This window comes from Knufia obscura (assembly GCF_036327395.1).
Source record: "Knufia obscura strain CCFEE 5817 isolate CBS 148926 chromosome Unknown scaffold_1, whole genome shotgun sequence".
In the NCBI taxonomy this organism is placed as follows: Eukaryota; Fungi; Ascomycota; class Eurotiomycetes; order Chaetothyriales; family Trichomeriaceae; genus Knufia; species Knufia obscura.
The window spans coordinates 1,950,818-1,967,205 of NW_027042687.1; the positions used below are offsets into that span (position 1 = coordinate 1,950,818).

General features: G+C 51.2%; 8 protein-coding genes across 8 annotated transcripts; 3 read left to right on the top strand and 5 right to left on the bottom strand.

The window, feature by feature from the left end:
- Positions 1-103: 103 nt before the first annotated feature.
- Positions 104-2,494, bottom strand: OCT1 (Mitochondrial intermediate peptidase; the record flags this gene model as incomplete). Its single annotated transcript, XM_064869178.1, has 1 exon — positions 104-2,494. The coding sequence occupies one exon, from the start codon at positions 2,492-2,494 to the stop codon at positions 104-106; it is 2,391 nt and encodes a 796-aa protein (XP_064734675.1).
- Positions 2,495-2,782: 288 nt separating this feature from the next.
- On the top strand, positions 2,783-3,720 carry PMZ80_000729 (uncharacterized protein; the record flags this gene model as incomplete). Its single annotated transcript, XM_064869179.1, has 4 exons — positions 2,783-2,812; positions 2,865-2,954; positions 3,043-3,451; positions 3,497-3,720. The coding sequence occupies 4 exons, from the start codon at positions 2,783-2,785 to the stop codon at positions 3,718-3,720; spliced, it is 753 nt and encodes a 250-aa protein (XP_064734676.1).
- A 357-nt stretch (positions 3,721-4,077) lies between these two features.
- FMN1 (riboflavin kinase) lies at positions 4,078-5,104 on the bottom strand (the record flags this gene model as incomplete). The annotated part of the gene is made up of 2 exons (XM_064869180.1): positions 4,078-4,587; positions 4,988-5,104. 2 exons carry the CDS (start codon positions 5,102-5,104, stop codon positions 4,078-4,080), a joined length of 627 nt encoding a protein of 208 aa, XP_064734677.1.
- Positions 5,105-5,530: 426 nt separating this feature from the next.
- Positions 5,531-7,342, bottom strand: MCD1 (sister chromatid cohesion protein 1; the record flags this gene model as incomplete). Its single annotated transcript, XM_064869181.1, has 1 exon — positions 5,531-7,342. One exon carries the CDS (start codon positions 7,340-7,342, stop codon positions 5,531-5,533), a length of 1,812 nt encoding a protein of 603 aa, XP_064734678.1.
- A 623-nt stretch (positions 7,343-7,965) lies between these two features.
- On the top strand, positions 7,966-11,088 carry PMR1 (High affinity Ca2+/Mn2+ P-type ATPase-like protein; the record flags this gene model as incomplete). The annotated part of the gene is made up of 1 exon (XM_064869182.1): positions 7,966-11,088. The coding sequence occupies one exon, from the start codon at positions 7,966-7,968 to the stop codon at positions 11,086-11,088; it is 3,123 nt and encodes a 1,040-aa protein (XP_064734679.1).
- A 967-nt stretch (positions 11,089-12,055) lies between these two features.
- Positions 12,056-12,795, top strand: PMZ80_000733 (uncharacterized protein; the record flags this gene model as incomplete). The annotated part of the gene is made up of 2 exons (XM_064869183.1): positions 12,056-12,414; positions 12,471-12,795. The coding sequence occupies 2 exons, from the start codon at positions 12,056-12,058 to the stop codon at positions 12,793-12,795; spliced, it is 684 nt and encodes a 227-aa protein (XP_064734680.1).
- A 282-nt stretch (positions 12,796-13,077) lies between these two features.
- Positions 13,078-13,945, bottom strand: PMZ80_000734 (uncharacterized protein; the record flags this gene model as incomplete). The annotated part of the gene is made up of 2 exons (XM_064869184.1): positions 13,078-13,401; positions 13,520-13,945. The coding sequence occupies 2 exons, from the start codon at positions 13,943-13,945 to the stop codon at positions 13,078-13,080; spliced, it is 750 nt and encodes a 249-aa protein (XP_064734681.1).
- Positions 13,946-15,109: 1,164 nt separating this feature from the next.
- PMZ80_000735 (uncharacterized protein) lies at positions 15,110-16,198 on the bottom strand (the record flags this gene model as incomplete). The annotated part of the gene is made up of 2 exons (XM_064869185.1): positions 15,110-15,868; positions 15,917-16,198. The coding sequence occupies 2 exons, from the start codon at positions 16,196-16,198 to the stop codon at positions 15,110-15,112; spliced, it is 1,041 nt and encodes a 346-aa protein (XP_064734682.1).
- Positions 16,199-16,388: the final 190 nt, after the last annotated feature.

Genomic DNA, 16,388 nt, shown 5'->3' on the forward strand with positions numbered 1-16,388 from the left:
GCTCACTTGCGACGTGGCATTACTATAGCAAATGCTATTCATTACAGTCCGGTGTCATCATCAGACGTAGGTAGCATATCGCATAGATGCGTGCCTGTTACTCCTACATCTGCCCCTCGGAGCCGGCTCCGACACCCCACTGGCCAACTAGATCCATAGCTTCTGATCCGCCTTCTGCAAGGATGCCTTTACCCTCACCCATCAGCCCTTCTAAACATAGCCAAGGGTCTCGACCACCACCATATCGAAGTACCTCCTGCTTGAAACGTTCGCCTGCCTCTCTATCAATTGCTCCGCCATTAGCGCCATCCCTGAACACGGCACGCCAGACCTGTCGTGCGATTGCTCTATCGAAAAGATAAGAATAGTAGGTCGCGCCATATCCGTACAAGTGACCAAAGAAGCCTTGCCAAGCTGTTCCTGCCGGCTCCCTTACACTGCTGTACCTGTTCCAGACATCGTGGAATGCCGCTGTTGAGTCGTACCTATTACCAGCAAGACCCTGAACAGGACCATCAGAATGGTACACTTGGTCTAGCAATGCCATTAAGATCTGTGTTTGGTTATCCCAGCCGCCAGTCTGTTCCGCCCGGTCTTGCTTCTCTTGCAACATAGCACTCACCAGCTCGTCTGGTATGAGCTCGCCAGTCTGCCAATGGCGTGCGAACAGCTTGAGAACTGCAGGATCAGTGGCAAAGTATTCCATAAGCACTGAAGGCAGCTCGGCAAAATCTGTGGCGCATCTCGTACCCGATATGCCTTGCATCGACGTCTGACCAAGTATGCTGTGGACAGCATGACCCATTTCGTGGAACAGAGTTGTCACACTCGTTGGTGAAAGGGTTGACGGCTCCGCAACACCGCTGTTGTCTGGGAAATCACAGACTAGAGCAATAATCGGAGTCTGATGGTGTTTTGTCTCTCCTGTGACTTGATCGATTGATGTCCGAACAGGCATGCCAAGGTTTAGTGGTTGATCGTGATTCATAGCGTCCTCTACTTCGTCCTGTGAGATTTCTCTCGAACACAACAAAGTGAAATGGGCAGGATTTGGCAGCTTTCCAGGTCGTGAAAACAAATCGCAATACATGGTTGCAATGTGCTCTTGCGACTCAGTGAAGACGTCAAGCCTTCGCACGTCTGGGTGCCATACCTCGCCGATTTTGGTTTCTCGAGGGACTAATCGTACACCGTAGAGCGACTGGAACAGGCTCGACAACCCTTGGATCACATGACCTACTGCAAAATAATTATTTGCTGATTCGAGAAGGCGTGACTTGGATGGCTTTTGAGACGAGGAGTGCAGTTTATGTTGATAACTGAGATAACTGTGCTCCCAGGCCTCGAGACTGGTTGCACTAGGATCTTTCGTACGCTTGACGGCCAACAGTTGGTCAAGCTCCGACTGTACCTGACTCTTGTTGTTGGCATTCAAGGATTCCAAGAATTTCGTAACGGCTTCTGGAGTTTTAGACATTTTGTCCGTCAGATTAAGCTGAGCATAGGTGTCATAGCCTGTCAGCTTGGCCAGCTTTGCTCGATTGAGCAACAACTGTTCAAGCCGCTTAATGGTGGATTTTGATGCAGTCCTTTCGGCCGTGTAGAGCTTCTTCTTGATCTCCGGGTCGTGCGCCGTGGTCATAATGTGCTTGCCAATGGTGCTGTAGACAGGGATATCCGTCTGTGTAAATCTTGACATATTTTGCAGGTATCTTGGATCAATCCCATTGAGCTGAGATTTGTAGGCTCGGACATGGCCGTTCTGGTATTCCATGCCATTTACAAAGTCGGTCCCAATATTTGCAATATCATTCGAGATGCTAACAAATTCTTCTCGGTGGGCATCTGGCAAGTCAATGCCCGACTTGCTGAAGTCCTTCATAAGTATGATGGCAACCATCTTCTCCTCCCTCGTCCACTGTGCCTGCAGGTCCGGGATGTCCCATGCTTTCCTCAATTGCTTGTTCAGTCCCGTGGTAGTATTGAGCTCATTCATATACTGAAACATCAGCGAATAGGCGCCACTCGCAGCAGCGGCAACATGCTGATCTGGATGTATGGTCCGCACGAAGTCGGACAGGTCTATTACCCGACACAGCAGATCACTCAACCTATCCAGGTCCCGCGGTAGCCTCTTGTACTCTTCGAATGTAGATGCGGAAAGCACCCTTTCCACCAGCTCTTTGCATTTTTGCAGGGACGACTCAGCGAATTTCTGAAAACCGCGAGGCTCTGTTAGATGCCGATTGCCTATCAGGCCGGAAGTGGTGGTCGCTCTGGAGGAGAAGTCCTTCCAGGCGGATTGTTTGTTGAAGACATCGCGCAGTAGACTGTCATCGGCTTTGGAGGTGTGCGGTGTAGCAAGATGCGCGTTCTCGTAGGACGAAGAATTCGAGGTCACAGTTGCTGGTGCTACACTAGCATTGGTCCGCCTCTGAATTTGTCGCAAGCATTTGGCACATGTCCATGGCTGTCGTTTGGGTAGCTTGTTCATATCAGGTTGTAAGATTCAGCAAGATGGTTTAAGACAAGCACGCTCTCCTGCTGCGACAGATAGAAAGGTAAAGGAGTGACTTATCTGTGCAGAGTGAAGAAACAAATGGTACCTTTTGCCCGAGGCTCACTGGAGCCATTCACGCCGTTGCTTGAGGCCGATAGTTTATCGCGTTCCTGCCAAGAGTTGCATGAGCTGCGTCAGGGCAGCTGCGATTCATCTGCGGAACTTCCTTGAAGAGCTCGCAAAGCTTTTCCAAAGTCGCGCTGCCACTTAATATACCACAACATGGCTGCGAGAGCGCGAATATTCCAAACGGTAGGCACTAAAGTCGATCGAATACAGAGACGAAGCTTCTAACATCGCGCAGAGCGCAATCCTCCTTGCAGCCGGCACTACCACAGCAGTAGCACTCCCTACGCGACCCATATGGGCTGAGGCTCCTCCTACTAAAGATGATGTACGTCCGGTCTCCTCGTACCTGTTTCGTCAGAACCCCAGGCTTGTGGAGGGTATCAGCATGAATGAATCACTGACAAGCTTCTCAGCTACCTATGAAAAAGCCGATATACTCTTCGCCAGTTCCGAATACAACACCTAAGTACCAGTCAGGCATTTCAGATCCTCTCACGAATACGCCGCCCTCAGTACCAGAAGCCTCAACGCCCACACCGACGGACAGACTCGAGAAGCAGATACGGGGTGTCAGATTATGGCTGCACGACCAGGCTCAGTTCGCAGAGAAGCAGTTCAATGCTGGCCTAACATGGGCTTTCCGCAAAGAAACAGATTTCACAAACACGATCGCTAGCTTAGCGCCAGGGCCTGAGACCGGAGAGCAGCTGCTACCTGGTCTGATATATGTTTTGGTCGCGACCATGGCTGGAAGCATAGTGAGCAGGAATAGGAACATTCTGATAAGAGCTTCGTTTCCTGCAGCTGTCGGTATAACAGCTGGTGAGCACTGTCTATACGTCTGAAATTCGAAGCTAACCCAACCAGGCTGGATGTTAATTCCAGTGACCATGCGAAATACAGGTGACCTGATCTGGGAGTACGAGAAGAAGGTACCTGCAATTGCCGATACACATATGACCATTGCCGGTGCAGCACGAGAAGCATACAGGCAAGTGAGACAAAGAAGTCAAGGCACTGTCGAGTGGGCAGATAAGTCTGCGAACGATGCACGGAAGAAGGTTGAGAATCTTGTTAGTGAGGGACGGTAAGGGCAAACGAGCTCATCAAGAAAAATTAGCGCTTTTTGATCATACACTGCTTTTCGAAGAGCAAGAAGCGACGGGTACTTATTCCATTGATAGAGGTGCTTAGGGTTGTTGCGCACGTGAGGCGCCCATTAAGAAGTTAGTGTGTACAAAATCAACCTATACCGCAAACACGCAAGCCATAGACAGTACCTGCTTCATACACCGGCTAGGATGAACCTGCCCAGACAGTTTCCAGGCATTGATTCTAATCTACAGAGCATTCCGTCACTCAGTATCCTGTGCTCGTTCCAAGCAGCCTCCTATACATCCTACTCACAACACCTCAACGCTGCATACCACATTACCCTTCCCACCCACCTACAACTTCTCATCCCCAACCTTAAGCACCTTCTCCTCAACCCTCTCAACGTCCCTCTCCGTCAACCCCCTCGCCCACCCAAAATCTCTCAACCACCCCTCCCACTCCCCATTCCCACCACTCTCGATCCTCCACCCCTCCCTCCCCAAACTCCTCTCCGCAACCGCACAATCCACCATAATATCCTCAATCAGACTCTCCTTACTCACATAGTCGTATTCCGGTCGTATGAACCCCAGCATCAGGAGGTTAAGGCTACTCCCGTAGAAGTCGGTGGGGAATTTATGGAGGACGTGGATTTCGATGCTGCGGGTGCTGTTGGCGTAGAAGGGGTTGTAGCCTATGGAGAGGACGGAGGGGTAGATTTGGATGTCTGAGGGGTTTGTGGTGGTGGTGGAGGAGGAGGAGGAGTGGTGGTTGAGGGAGGTGTAGCCGAAGTAGATGCCGGTTTTGAGGTCGGGGTAGGCGTCTAGGCCTGAGGGGGGGATGTTGGCTGTGGGGATGCCGAGCTGAGGGAGGGAGTTAGTATAGTCTTTTACTGTGAAGCAGCAGCAGAATCAGGGTGCTACTGAGTCCGCTAATGCCAGTGGGTAATATGGTGAAGGGTAGGTAGGTGTCATGATGTGATTGTGGTCGACGGACATCTTCCTCTGCCTCCCAGCATTTGTACACGCAACTCCTTCCGTTCATTTCTTCCCACCCTGGCTTGTGGCTTGATCGTAATTTCTGTGCTGATCACGATATTGCTGCTACTGCCATATTTAATCATATAACCAGATCCACATCTGGCTGGTGGGTGCTCTGTCTTCAGCACAGCCATATTATCCTTCAGTTACCTTGTCATTCCACGCGGGGACATCAATATCATGCAACATGAAAAGAATAGAACGAATAGAATTGACAACCTACCTCTTTACTCCCTCTTCCAAATCCTTTTATCACTGGTCCCTGTAATTTGATTGGGAACGGTGGCTCGGGGCCACTGTCCGGCCCAGCATACTCGTCGCGCGGACCGTCTGGTCTCATGTTGATGTATAGTCCGGAGTTAGCTGGGGCTGAATCGTAAGCACAAGATGAGCACGCAATGTTACAATGCTTGTATCATGTCGACAATATGTGAAGACGAACGCCAGAGATAGTGAATACTCGATGACTGATACGTCGGACCCACTTCGGTCATGTCGTCAATTTACAATACGACCTCAGAATGGAAAGCATAAAGGAGCAGTCTTCTCAAGATTCTTGAATTCATTTGCCTATCTACTAGCAACAAGTCCTCATGCTCAAGCTCATGGCCTGTTACAGTAAGCCTTCCAAGACTGATGCCGCCATCCCGGTATATCCTACATCATCTTTTTCGTTACATAAGAAAAGGCTATCCTAAGCGCCAATGCGTGCAAGAAAGGTATCATCGAAGCACAAGAACCACCATCCAATTCATCCATGCATGAGCTAAGCACCAACACCAACCTCCTGCGTATCTGCCTGCGTACTCGGCTCAGCCCAAGCACCCCACAGCCCTCTCTTCGCTCTTACCCTGATTGGCAGCCCCAGCTTATCACTCTTCTGCTCAACTTTAATGGCATCTTTCGTCGCTAGGACAAGCGTCTCGAAGAACATCTTCGTCGCCTCTTCTCTACTCGTCCTCGTTTCTGGTATTAGATCCTGCAATAGCACTGATTCCTTAGATTGTGAAGAGGGAGATTCTGAATCTGGTGCGCCCCCAAAGACCTCGCGCAGACGATGCACGGCGTGTTGTGTCCCGACCGAGATGGGACCCGAGTCTGCTGGGTGAACTAGAGGCATTGTTGTTTCGTCAAAGCCACCCTCGCCCATGTCGGCGTAGATGCCTTCTTCATCTTCACCCTGAACTACGTCTGCGAGTGCTTCGCCTTCTTCGATGGGCTCATGTGTCTCAGGAAGTTCTGATTGCAGTCTCCGTGGTGACTCCTCTCGCACTTCCACACCCTCATCTTCTAGCATCAGCTCTTCAGCCTGCGCGCTCGATCTGTCCAACCGAGGCGACTTGTCACTGTGACCATCTTCGGACGCAACATCTGCGATACCACTGTCGCGCTTGCGCTTCTGACCGGATCTGTAGACTACGTCGAATGAGAGCAGTCCTTGGATTTCTGGTGCCCAGCCACTTCCATAGCCATCGTTCATAGCGTTGGATACGAAGTCGCCGTTTCTCTGCATTTCCATCAAGGCAAGCAGTACAGGATCTTGTGGTAATAGAGACTGTGGCTTGAGGATCCTCGAACGATCTGCGTTTAGTGCTTTGATCTCGCTGTTGTGTAGGACGGTGTCGCGATCGGGTACCATTGGCTTCATCTTTCGAGATGTTTGTCTTTGTTGTGCGACTACTTGCTCTTCTTCCATTTCTTCTTGAAGCTGTCCAAAAGTTCTGTCCGCCTCGGCCATAAATTCGGGATCTGCTTCTGATAGCGGCGACTCTTCTCTTTCGACCGTCCCTGCTCTTAGCTGTGCGGTCTCTTCATCGAGGCCGAGGGGTAGCTGGTCGTCTTCCACGCCTGGAACTGGCTCGTCCTCGATGCGGGCTGTTGTGTCTGGCATTGGCACATCTTCACCCAGATCTAAACCTAGATCATCACCGTCGTCGTAGGGCTGGACCTCAGTTTCCTCTTCTGGCATAGCTGCGGCTGCTTCTCCACCTCTACCCACTTGTATGCTGACTGTGGTGTCTTCCATTCCTACGTCTTCACCGAGATCCAGGCCCAGATCATCATCATGGGCTACTGTGGTATCGCCTGCTAGGCCTTCGTCCATGCTTTGTGTTTGAGGTTCTAACGTGCTGTGCCAACTATCGTCGTACTCTATCGCGCGGTCATCAGCTTGCGTCGCAGGCTGCTGTGTCATGGGAAAGCCAAAGTCAAGGGCTGGAAACAGATCGTCGATCGTCAATTGCTCGGGTAGATTGAGATCGATCGTTGTCGTCGCTTGGTTCGGTAGATCGTGGTTATTTGTTGACTTGAAAGTCATTCGGATTTTGAGTAGAGCTTCATTGCAGTCATCCAACAAGTATCGAGCCTTTCGGCCATAGATCCTCACAACGCCCAACATGAGTTGACCGCTCATTCGCAAGGCCATCGGCGCTTGGCCTCCATCGACGATAACATGAACGCTGTTGGATATATCGGACTGCAAAATCTGCTGTTTTGAGAGCTTTCGTTCGACGTTCGAGGCGAGCCAGACCTTGGCCAGTGGCCCGGTCTTCAGTAGAAGTTGTTCTGAATAAAACATCGTGTTGCGTGCGCTGTGTGGGTTGCGATCGTGGTGAGTATATGCAGAGAGGGGTATTAATGTGCTGTATTCGTGGATGTAGTGATTAGTGTGGCCAAGTGCAAGAGACGCGTCGCGGTAGATTCAATAGGTGATGCGGCGCGACCGGCACGTTTCAATTCTGTCGCATACTATCCAAGACGTTGTGTGTAAGAATGCGACAGGATTGTGGGAGATCGGAAAAAGAAGACGCGTTCGTTGAGGACAAGAGTGAGGTATGTGGCAGGTTGCACGGTGCTCGAGGAGGTTGGTCAACAAGGAAAGCGCGATCTGAGAGATTGTGACGTCAAGGGAAGGTAAGCCGGGTACAGATCGTGATTGCCCGAAGGAACTGCGACCACGATGCTGCTTAGGTTCACCAGCACAGCAAGCAGAAACTATTCTGTCGCATACTTCACTCGTAGCAGTATTCCGACGAGTGTACGGAATCTAGGCCTCAAACACACAAGTTGTACCCGTCTGATTATACCAACATCAACTTACCTCCCCTTATTGCAACTCCTTTTTGGATTTAGAAGGCCCCGAAGCACTTTCTGTTCTGCTATTAGCCATGAGCAGATGACGGCAGTAGCGAATATGCGAATATGTCAAGATCGGCAACACCTGTACTGCCTACCCACAATGCAGAGATTTCAGCAACCGACGTGCCTGCTCCGCGCCGAGCGACAACGGCCTCGACCATAACTGCTGGCTATGCCTTACTTACTCCGGACGAGACCGCGCAAAGGCTGCATACCTCGCTCAGTACCGGCATATCGCCTACAGAAGCGCAGTCAAGGCTGATTAAGAATGGACCGAACGAGCTGCCACATGAAGAGGAGGAGCCATTGTGGATGCGATTCCTCAAGCAGTTCAAGGAGACGTTAATTCTGTTGCTCCTGGCCTCTGCTCTAATCTCCTTCTTCATCGGTAATACAGATGACTCCGTCAGCATTACTCTAGCTGTGACGATAGTAGTGACAGTTGGTTTTGTTCAAGAGTATAGGTCGGAGAAGTCGATGGAGGCTTTGAGCAAGCTTGTGCCCCATGCGGCTCATATTCGGAGAGGCGCATCATCAAGACCACGATCTACACCAGCCGACCGAGATGCCATCGAGATGGAACCTCTGGTGGACGGCAACTCCGAGAAGGTCTCTTCGACCGTACCTGCTGCTCAGCTTGTGGCCGGAGATATCGTTCTCTTCTCGACTGGCGATCGTATACCTGCAGACGTCCGCATCACTCACGCTGCCGACCTTTCTATCGACGAATCGAACTTGACCGGTGAGAATGAGCCTGTGCATAAGTACTCGGAAGTGCTGCATCGTGATCATCAGCAAAAGCAATTGGACGATCTCTCAAGGTCAAGTACACCTATGCCTTATGGTCCCGCAGCCGGAACAGTAGGTGCCGACGTCAGGCTCAATGAGCAACACAACATAGCCTTCATGGGAACGTTGGTGCGCTCTGGCTATGGCGAGGGCATTGTTATTGCGACAGGCGGCCAGACAGAGTTCGGTACCATTTCGCTCTCCCTGCAAGAGATTGAGGCTCCAAGAACCCCACTACAGCAGTCAATGGACCGGCTGGGTCAACAGCTCAGCTACATGTCATTTGTCGTGATCGGCCTGATCATGCTGGTGGGCTTGCTGCAAGGCAAGAAACCACTAGATTTGTTTACCATCGGGGTCTCGTTGGCAGTGGCCGCAATCCCAGAAGGTCTGCCAATCATCGTAACAGTCACTCTTGCGCTTGGCGTATTGAGGATGGCTAAACGAGGCGCAATCGTGAGGAAGTTGCCGAGTGTCGAAACACTGGGCTCAGTTAATGTTGTTTGTAGCGACAAGACTGGCACGCTTACGATGAATCACATGACTGTGACAAAGATGTGGCATTTCGACGCGCCTGCCCCAATATCCATCGACAAGGAGACAGCAGCAATACCAAGTGCTGCGACACGTGCAGTGATTAGGATTGGGAATGTTGCAAATAACGCAACGCTATCCGGTCCAAGTGCGACTTCTCCCGCTACTGCGAGTTCTGCGGCGGTGCTTGCCTCTATGAGGGACAATGATTCGACGAGTGCGAAGAGTCGATGGGTAGGTCAGCCAACTGATGTGGCGATTATGGACCTTCTTGACTCCTTCCACGAGGACGATGTGCGAGAAAGCATCGGACCTCGAGCGACAGAAACACCATTTAGTTCAGAAAGGAAGTGGATGGGTGTCATGATTGGCAGCCCTCTTAGCGAGATGACCAATGGTCTGGGCAGCGGTAACGACATGGCATACATCAAAGGCGCACTCGAGCAAGTGCTGCGGAAGTGCGATACCTATCTTAGCAAGGAAGGGAGGGAAATAATACTTGATGAAGCACGGAGACAGGATGCAATTGCTGCGGCAAAGCAGATGGCTGACCAAGGGCTTCGTGTCATTGCATTCGCAAGTGGCCCTGTTAGAAGCAGAAAACCACCTTCGAGCCGAACGTCTACGCCTAAGTTGGGCGATCGGAAGATGCCTCAGGAGCCAGACTACTCCGGCTTGTGTTTTGCTGGCATGGTTGGCATGACCGATCCTCCCCGGAAAGGTGTTAACAAGTCCATTGCCAGGCTACAACGTGGCGGTGTGAAGGTGATCATGATCACGGGAGATGCAGAAGCCACCGCCGTCGCCATCGCCAAAGGTCTTGGTATGGCATTAAATCCGGCCGCCCGAGAAGTCCTCAGAGGAGATGAACTCGACAAAATGACGGAAGACGAGTTGTCTCACGCTATTAGTCGAACGAATATTTTCGCAAGAACCAGCCCCGAGCACAAAATGAAGATTATCAAAGCCCTTCAGAAGCGAGGCGACGTGGTTGCTATGACTGGAGACGGTGTCAACGATGCACCGGCGCTGAAAAAGGCAGATATTGGTATTGCCATGGGTATGCTAGGCACAGACGTGGCGAAAGAGGCTGCAGATATGATTCTGACTGATGACGACTTTTCGACCATCTTAAGAGCGATCGAGCAAGGCAAAGGCATATTCTACAACATCCAGAATTTCATCACGTTCCAGCTGAGCACAAGTGTGGCAGCACTTAGCTTGTTGTTGATCAGCACAGCGCTTGGCTTCAAGAATCCTCTCAACGCCATGCAGATTTTGTGGATCAACATCCTCATGGACGGCCCGCCAGCACAGTCTCTAGGAGTCGAGCCAGTCGACCCACGTGTCATGAACGTACCGCCACGCTCACGGAACACAAACGTTCTCACACGACGCCTACTGCAACGGGTGTTCACTCAAGCAGCATTCATCATGCTTGGCACGCTATCGGTCTACATCCACGAGATGCTCGACGTCGACGACCCGACCACTCATACCAAGACTTTGACAGTCACCAAGCGCGATACAACGATGACCTTCACCACATTCGTGCTCTTCGACATGTTCAATGCTCTTACCTGCAGATCCGAAGCAAAGTCTGTCCTCACAGGCGAGATCAAGATCTTCGGCAATTACATGTTCAACTATGCGGTCCTAGGCAGTCTCGTCGGTCAATGCTGCGTTATCTATCTCCCATTCTTACAAAGTGTGTTTCAAACAGAAGCCATTGGTCTTATGGATCTCTTGGCGTTGGTATGCCTCGCCAGCTCAGTATTGTGGGTTGACGAAGTACGAAAATGGCTTTTGAGGCGGCAGACTTCTGGTCGCTTGCCGATGGCTGGATATTCGTCTAGCGTGTAATCATAGACAGCTTAATTTTGGACAAGCATCAGCATCAGCTTTGAGCTCGTATGTCGACCTTCGAGCGTGTCTGTTAGTCCGTTCATGCTAGTGAGTGTATGTATAATATCTGTACAACCTTGATCAACTCCCAACGCACGATTACCGCTTTGCTGATTAACGTCTTCGAACCATCAACGCGCATCACTAGTTTTCCGCGCACTTATGATTGGTCAGTAACGTTAGCGGAATCAGGCTTAGCGGGTGCGATCTGCTTAGAGAGATGATAGCGTTACTACTCTACAGCAGCACTGTTCATAGCTAGTACTACATTTGATTGTATTATTTTAACACCGTACCAGCAGCGAGTGTAGGTACAAGAGTAGAATGAATTGAAAAGTGTGTGGGAAAGTAGGGGTGCGCGCTACCAGGTCAGAGGCGTTGAACCTGCATCACCGGCCGACACAAACGCGGCGGAGGAACTTATGGCTGTCGGCCGAGTCGCCTCGTGTTTCTGACAGTCACGTGCTCCACTCCGTAGCTCGTGACAAGCCACCTTTCCTTCGTCCGGGGCGGAGTGCATCTTTGAGCTTCTCGGTATCCACTCACTAGACACGGCGCACATCTGTGTTGACTCTTGGGCCGCATTGAGGATGGCCTGTCTTCAAGCAACGGAGATGGCAGACAAAGCGCTTTGATGGACGCTCTGAACGCCCACCAGCTTGGTAATGCAACGTTCAAGGACGCTATGCATTGACATGAGCTAAGCTCCAGGGATGTGTCAACTCGGATTGATTATACAACCACAGGCCAAGCTTGTTGCCCCTACAGCAGCATTGGTAGAAGTATATATGTGCCACACCTACATCAACTCCTCTCCTTCACCCATCTCACATCTCACCTCACAAGCACAGGAACCACAGACGCTCGCCTACCCAATCTAATCACATTCAGCTCAACATCTCAGAACCAATACTCACTCAACACAATGTCAGACCTCAAACCCATCAAGCTCTACTCCCATGCCGCCGGCCCAAACCCCTGGCGCGTAGTCATGGTCCTCAAAGAACTCAACCTCCCCTACACAGAAGAATTCGTCGAATTCTCCAACATCAAATCGGAACCATACATCTCCACCAACCCGAACGGTCGTGTCCCCGCCATCGACGATCCAAATACCAACATCACCCTCTGGGAATCCGGCGCGATCCTCCAGTACCTGGTCCAGACCTACGACAAAGACCACAAGATCTCGTTCCCGACTGGGAGCAAGGAGTCTTTCTTCGCGAACCAGTGGCTTTTCTTCCAGGCCTCGGGACAGGGCCCTTACTATGGACAGGCTGCGTGGTATGTTATGTTTTGCTTGATGCGCGATGGTAAAGTAGATACTGACACCACAACAGGTTCTCCAACTTCCACCCCGAGAAACTCCCCTCCGTAATCGAGCGCTACCAAAAGGAGGCAATGCGCGTTGTCGGCGTCATCGATTCTCACCTTAAGAAGCATAATCTCAAGTACCTCGTTCCCGATGAGCAGAACCCCGAAGGGAAACCAACCTACGCTGATATCGCTTTTGTGCCGTGGGGTGTGAATGTGGGTTGGTTGATGGGGAAGGATGTCTTCGCGGATGGCGAGTATCCTGCTTATAAGGGGTGGTTTGATCGAGTTACTGCTAGGGCTGCTGTGAAGGAGGCGTTGGATCATAAGGCGAGTTTGACGAAGCATTAGATGGGTGGGATTGGGTTGTAAGTGTGGCAGGGTGTGGAGGAGGAAATGTTGTGGTGGTCATGGATTGGACTATGAGCTTGTAGACTCCATAGATTGATTCAGTCGTTAACAATAGTATAGACGATACGATCCGACGCACTCTCTTCCGTATTCTCTTCCCTGGAGCAGATTTGTTTAGTGTCAGACCTCACAAACATCTTGCCAAACTTCCTTCAAAGCCATGCATCACCTCAGGATCATAGCATCCCATGCACACTTACCACTCCCATGTTTCTTAACTAGTCAGATCACCCCAGGCATACCCCTCTTAACACCCGGCTCTCCCAACCCCGGCACAATAAGCGGCGCACGCTTCTCGGTCGGCATCCGGAAAACAGGAAAGAACTTCGCAAACACGCTCTTCGGACCATAAGCCTCCTCAATCAGATACACCGTTGTCCTCCACCACGCAAGCAGCGAGGCTAACAACCAGAAGTACGAAGCCGCTTTGATACCAGTCGCGACGCCCGCTCCGTATGCGAACAGGCAACAGGCGATTGTGCTCCCAATCGCAAGACTGAAAAGTAAGGCAGCGAGTATGACGTCTCGAGCTGTTGCTGCGAGAGCCTAGATTGAAGACGAGATCGTTAGTAAGCTCAACTCGATTCAACTCAACAACATTTCGCGTGGCATGGACACCGCACAGGCTGAAGAAGGAGATAACCAGAGAAGGATTAAAACTCACCCCACTCCACGTAAAAGCAGTAAGCACCACAAACCAACTCGCCAACTCAGGGAAATGCTCATCCACCGCATGAGGCGGCAGCGCCCCTGCCGCCACAAAAGCATACAACAGCCCAATACTCATCCAGAACGCACCCCACATCGTATTAATGACCGTAACGAGGACGTCCCGCGCCTGGAACCCCATGATCCCCGCTATGAACTGCGCGAGGCCGCCCCAGAACGCGACGAATGGGAAGAAAATTAGAGGTGACTCGGAGTTGCCATACCAGCCGGCTAGGTAGGCTGCGGTAATGAAGGTGCTGCCGCTGAAGCCGGCGAGGGCGAGGGCGGCGGGGGGCGCGATGGGGCGGAGGGAGATGTACACGCCCGGGTGCTGGGAGAGGACTTTGTCGATTTTTTCGTCGTTGTCGGTGCGGAGGGCCATGATGAGTTAGTTATTAAAAATGGGCTGTGCCTACGTGATGGAATGGCAGTTGCTTGGGTGTGTCGAGCTAGCTTGTCCGAGGTGTTTGCTGGGCTAAGCGAGAGCGGTCCTTGAAGAGGAGACAAACAGTCTTTAAGAGCTCCAGCTCCGGTTGCTTGGGCGTCATATTGACTTTGCCTCAAAGACGCTGTGACGTTGTGTGACAGCTCATTGACCATTCCTGGATACGTATCGTGATCTGAATCTGTTAGTGTACACTTTCTCCTCCTGATCGACTGTGCATGATAAGGCTACCTCCAGTAGCGGGCGTGATTTGAGTGCGGTGCATAACTCTGACGTCTGTTTCGGGTGGGGGAGTCGGGATTGCGGAAAAGCGGTGGAGGCTGCTCGAGCCAGTGGCAGGAAGAGACACGGATATGTCGTGGTGTGAATGGTAGACGGTCTTCTGTAGTACTTCCTATGCCGTACTGTCCGGGCAGACTCTGGTGATCTCTCCCTCTCGCCGTTCGACGAGCCGTGGGAGGCAAGAGTAGGTAGCTTCAAGAGCTTGGGCACCGCTAATCTTGCAGATCATGCACGTGATATGTCACTGCCCTACCCGGCAAGTTAGCCACTTCGTCACAGCTGTCTCCGGGTGGACTTTCAGAATAGCTGCCAGACCTACTGTATATTGAGCACAAATTCAGTCAAGCTGGGCGTCCAATCGAAGAGCTGTCTGCCAAATGCAAAGGCGAGCCACCGCATCTTCTGCGACGGTCATGGTTTCTTGCACGTCCTCCAAAGCACACGTCGCCGTTCCGTATGCGTGGGTACAACGTGCATTCATGTCTTTCTTGCCTTCAGCCTGCATTCGACGTTGGGGTTTGCAGCCACATTGCTCGTTAGCAAAGACGAAAGCAAAAAAGTAAAAGCACACGTTACCTTGACACGCTCAGTGTCTGACAACAGGAAGAAGGTAAACTCGGCAATACGTCACAACGTTAAAACGCCGAAGGGATTTGCTCAAGGAAAAGCAGTTGGACGATCCCCATTGGTTCTCAAGATACTCCAGTATTCGCATCAACGCCAATCCTAGAGCGTAAGGACACTTTGTGACCAGTACCGCGGTGGCTCATAGAGAAACTCATACATTCTATCGCCCTCGAACTCTTACTTGCCATGTATCTAGAATCTTCTTGTCAGAGGAGCTGGCTTGTTCCCAAGTGTATCGTCAATCTCTTTCATCACTTCCGGCGTCAGCTTGTCCAGAAGAGCTAGTGACTGGACTGCTTTTGTGACCTGTTCAATCTTCGAGGCACCAGTGATAGCCGAGCTGACGTGTGGGTTCTTGACGACCCAAGCATATGCTAGAGTTGTGAGATCAGCGTCAAGCTTGTCAGCAATTGGCTGTAGCTTCCTCGTATTCTCGATGTCCTTCATCCATGTCTCGTCACCGTATGACTTGGCTTTGCCGGTGCTGAATGCGTCGGTTGCATTGCCATATCGGCTGTCTTCGGGAATGCCCTCGTTGTACTTGCCTGTCAGGATACCAGTCTTCAGAGGGCTGAAGATCGTGAGACCAAGACCGTAGTTCTCGTAAAGTAGTGCGAACTCCTTCTCGACTTTGTCTCGGGTGAGCATATTGTATTGAGGTTGCTCCATGACCGGGCCGATGAGATTGAGGCGTTCAGCGCAGGCCCAAGCCATGGCAATTTCTTCGCTGTTCCATTCGCTTGTGCCCCAGTAGAATGTCTTGCCTGTGTTAATCAGGTAGTTCATTGCTCGGACGGTCTCCTCAATTGGTGTGTTTCGGTCTGGTCTGTGGCAGTAGAGCAGATCGATGTAGTCGAGCTGGAGGCGTTTCAGAGCCATGTCGGTACCTTCAATAAGATGTTTTCTTGACAGGCCACCGTTGTTGACTGGATTGTCTCCAAAGGCACTTCCCTGACAAGAAGTTAGCACTTATGGCTCAGTCGATATCTTATGACCTACCCAGTTAATCTTGGTCGAGATTACGAGATCGTTCCGCTTCCAGCCAAACTTCTTGATGGCTTGGCCCATAACTTCTTCGGATTTGCCTCCGGCGTAAGCCTCAGCGCAATCGAAGAAGTTGATACCGGCATCGTAAGCGGCTTTCATGCAATCGAATGCGATTTGGTCTCCAACGTGACCTCCATAAGTGACCCAGCCTCCTAGCGATATGGCAGAGACCTGTAGACCTGAGCGGCCAAGGAACCGGTATTGCATCTTTGGAAGTTCTTCTGTGGAACCCATGATGATAAACTTCGGTGAGCAGGTGAGAGGGTGCTAGTATCAGGGATGTTCTCAAGGTGTTGAAACTGGACAAGAAAGCTTGCACAGTACAGTGGTGAGCTCTCTGAGATATATTTTATGAATTTTCTGAAGAGCGAGATCGGTCAGCAACGCGCATACAGCCTAATACCAGCAAGATAGCAACTTTCCA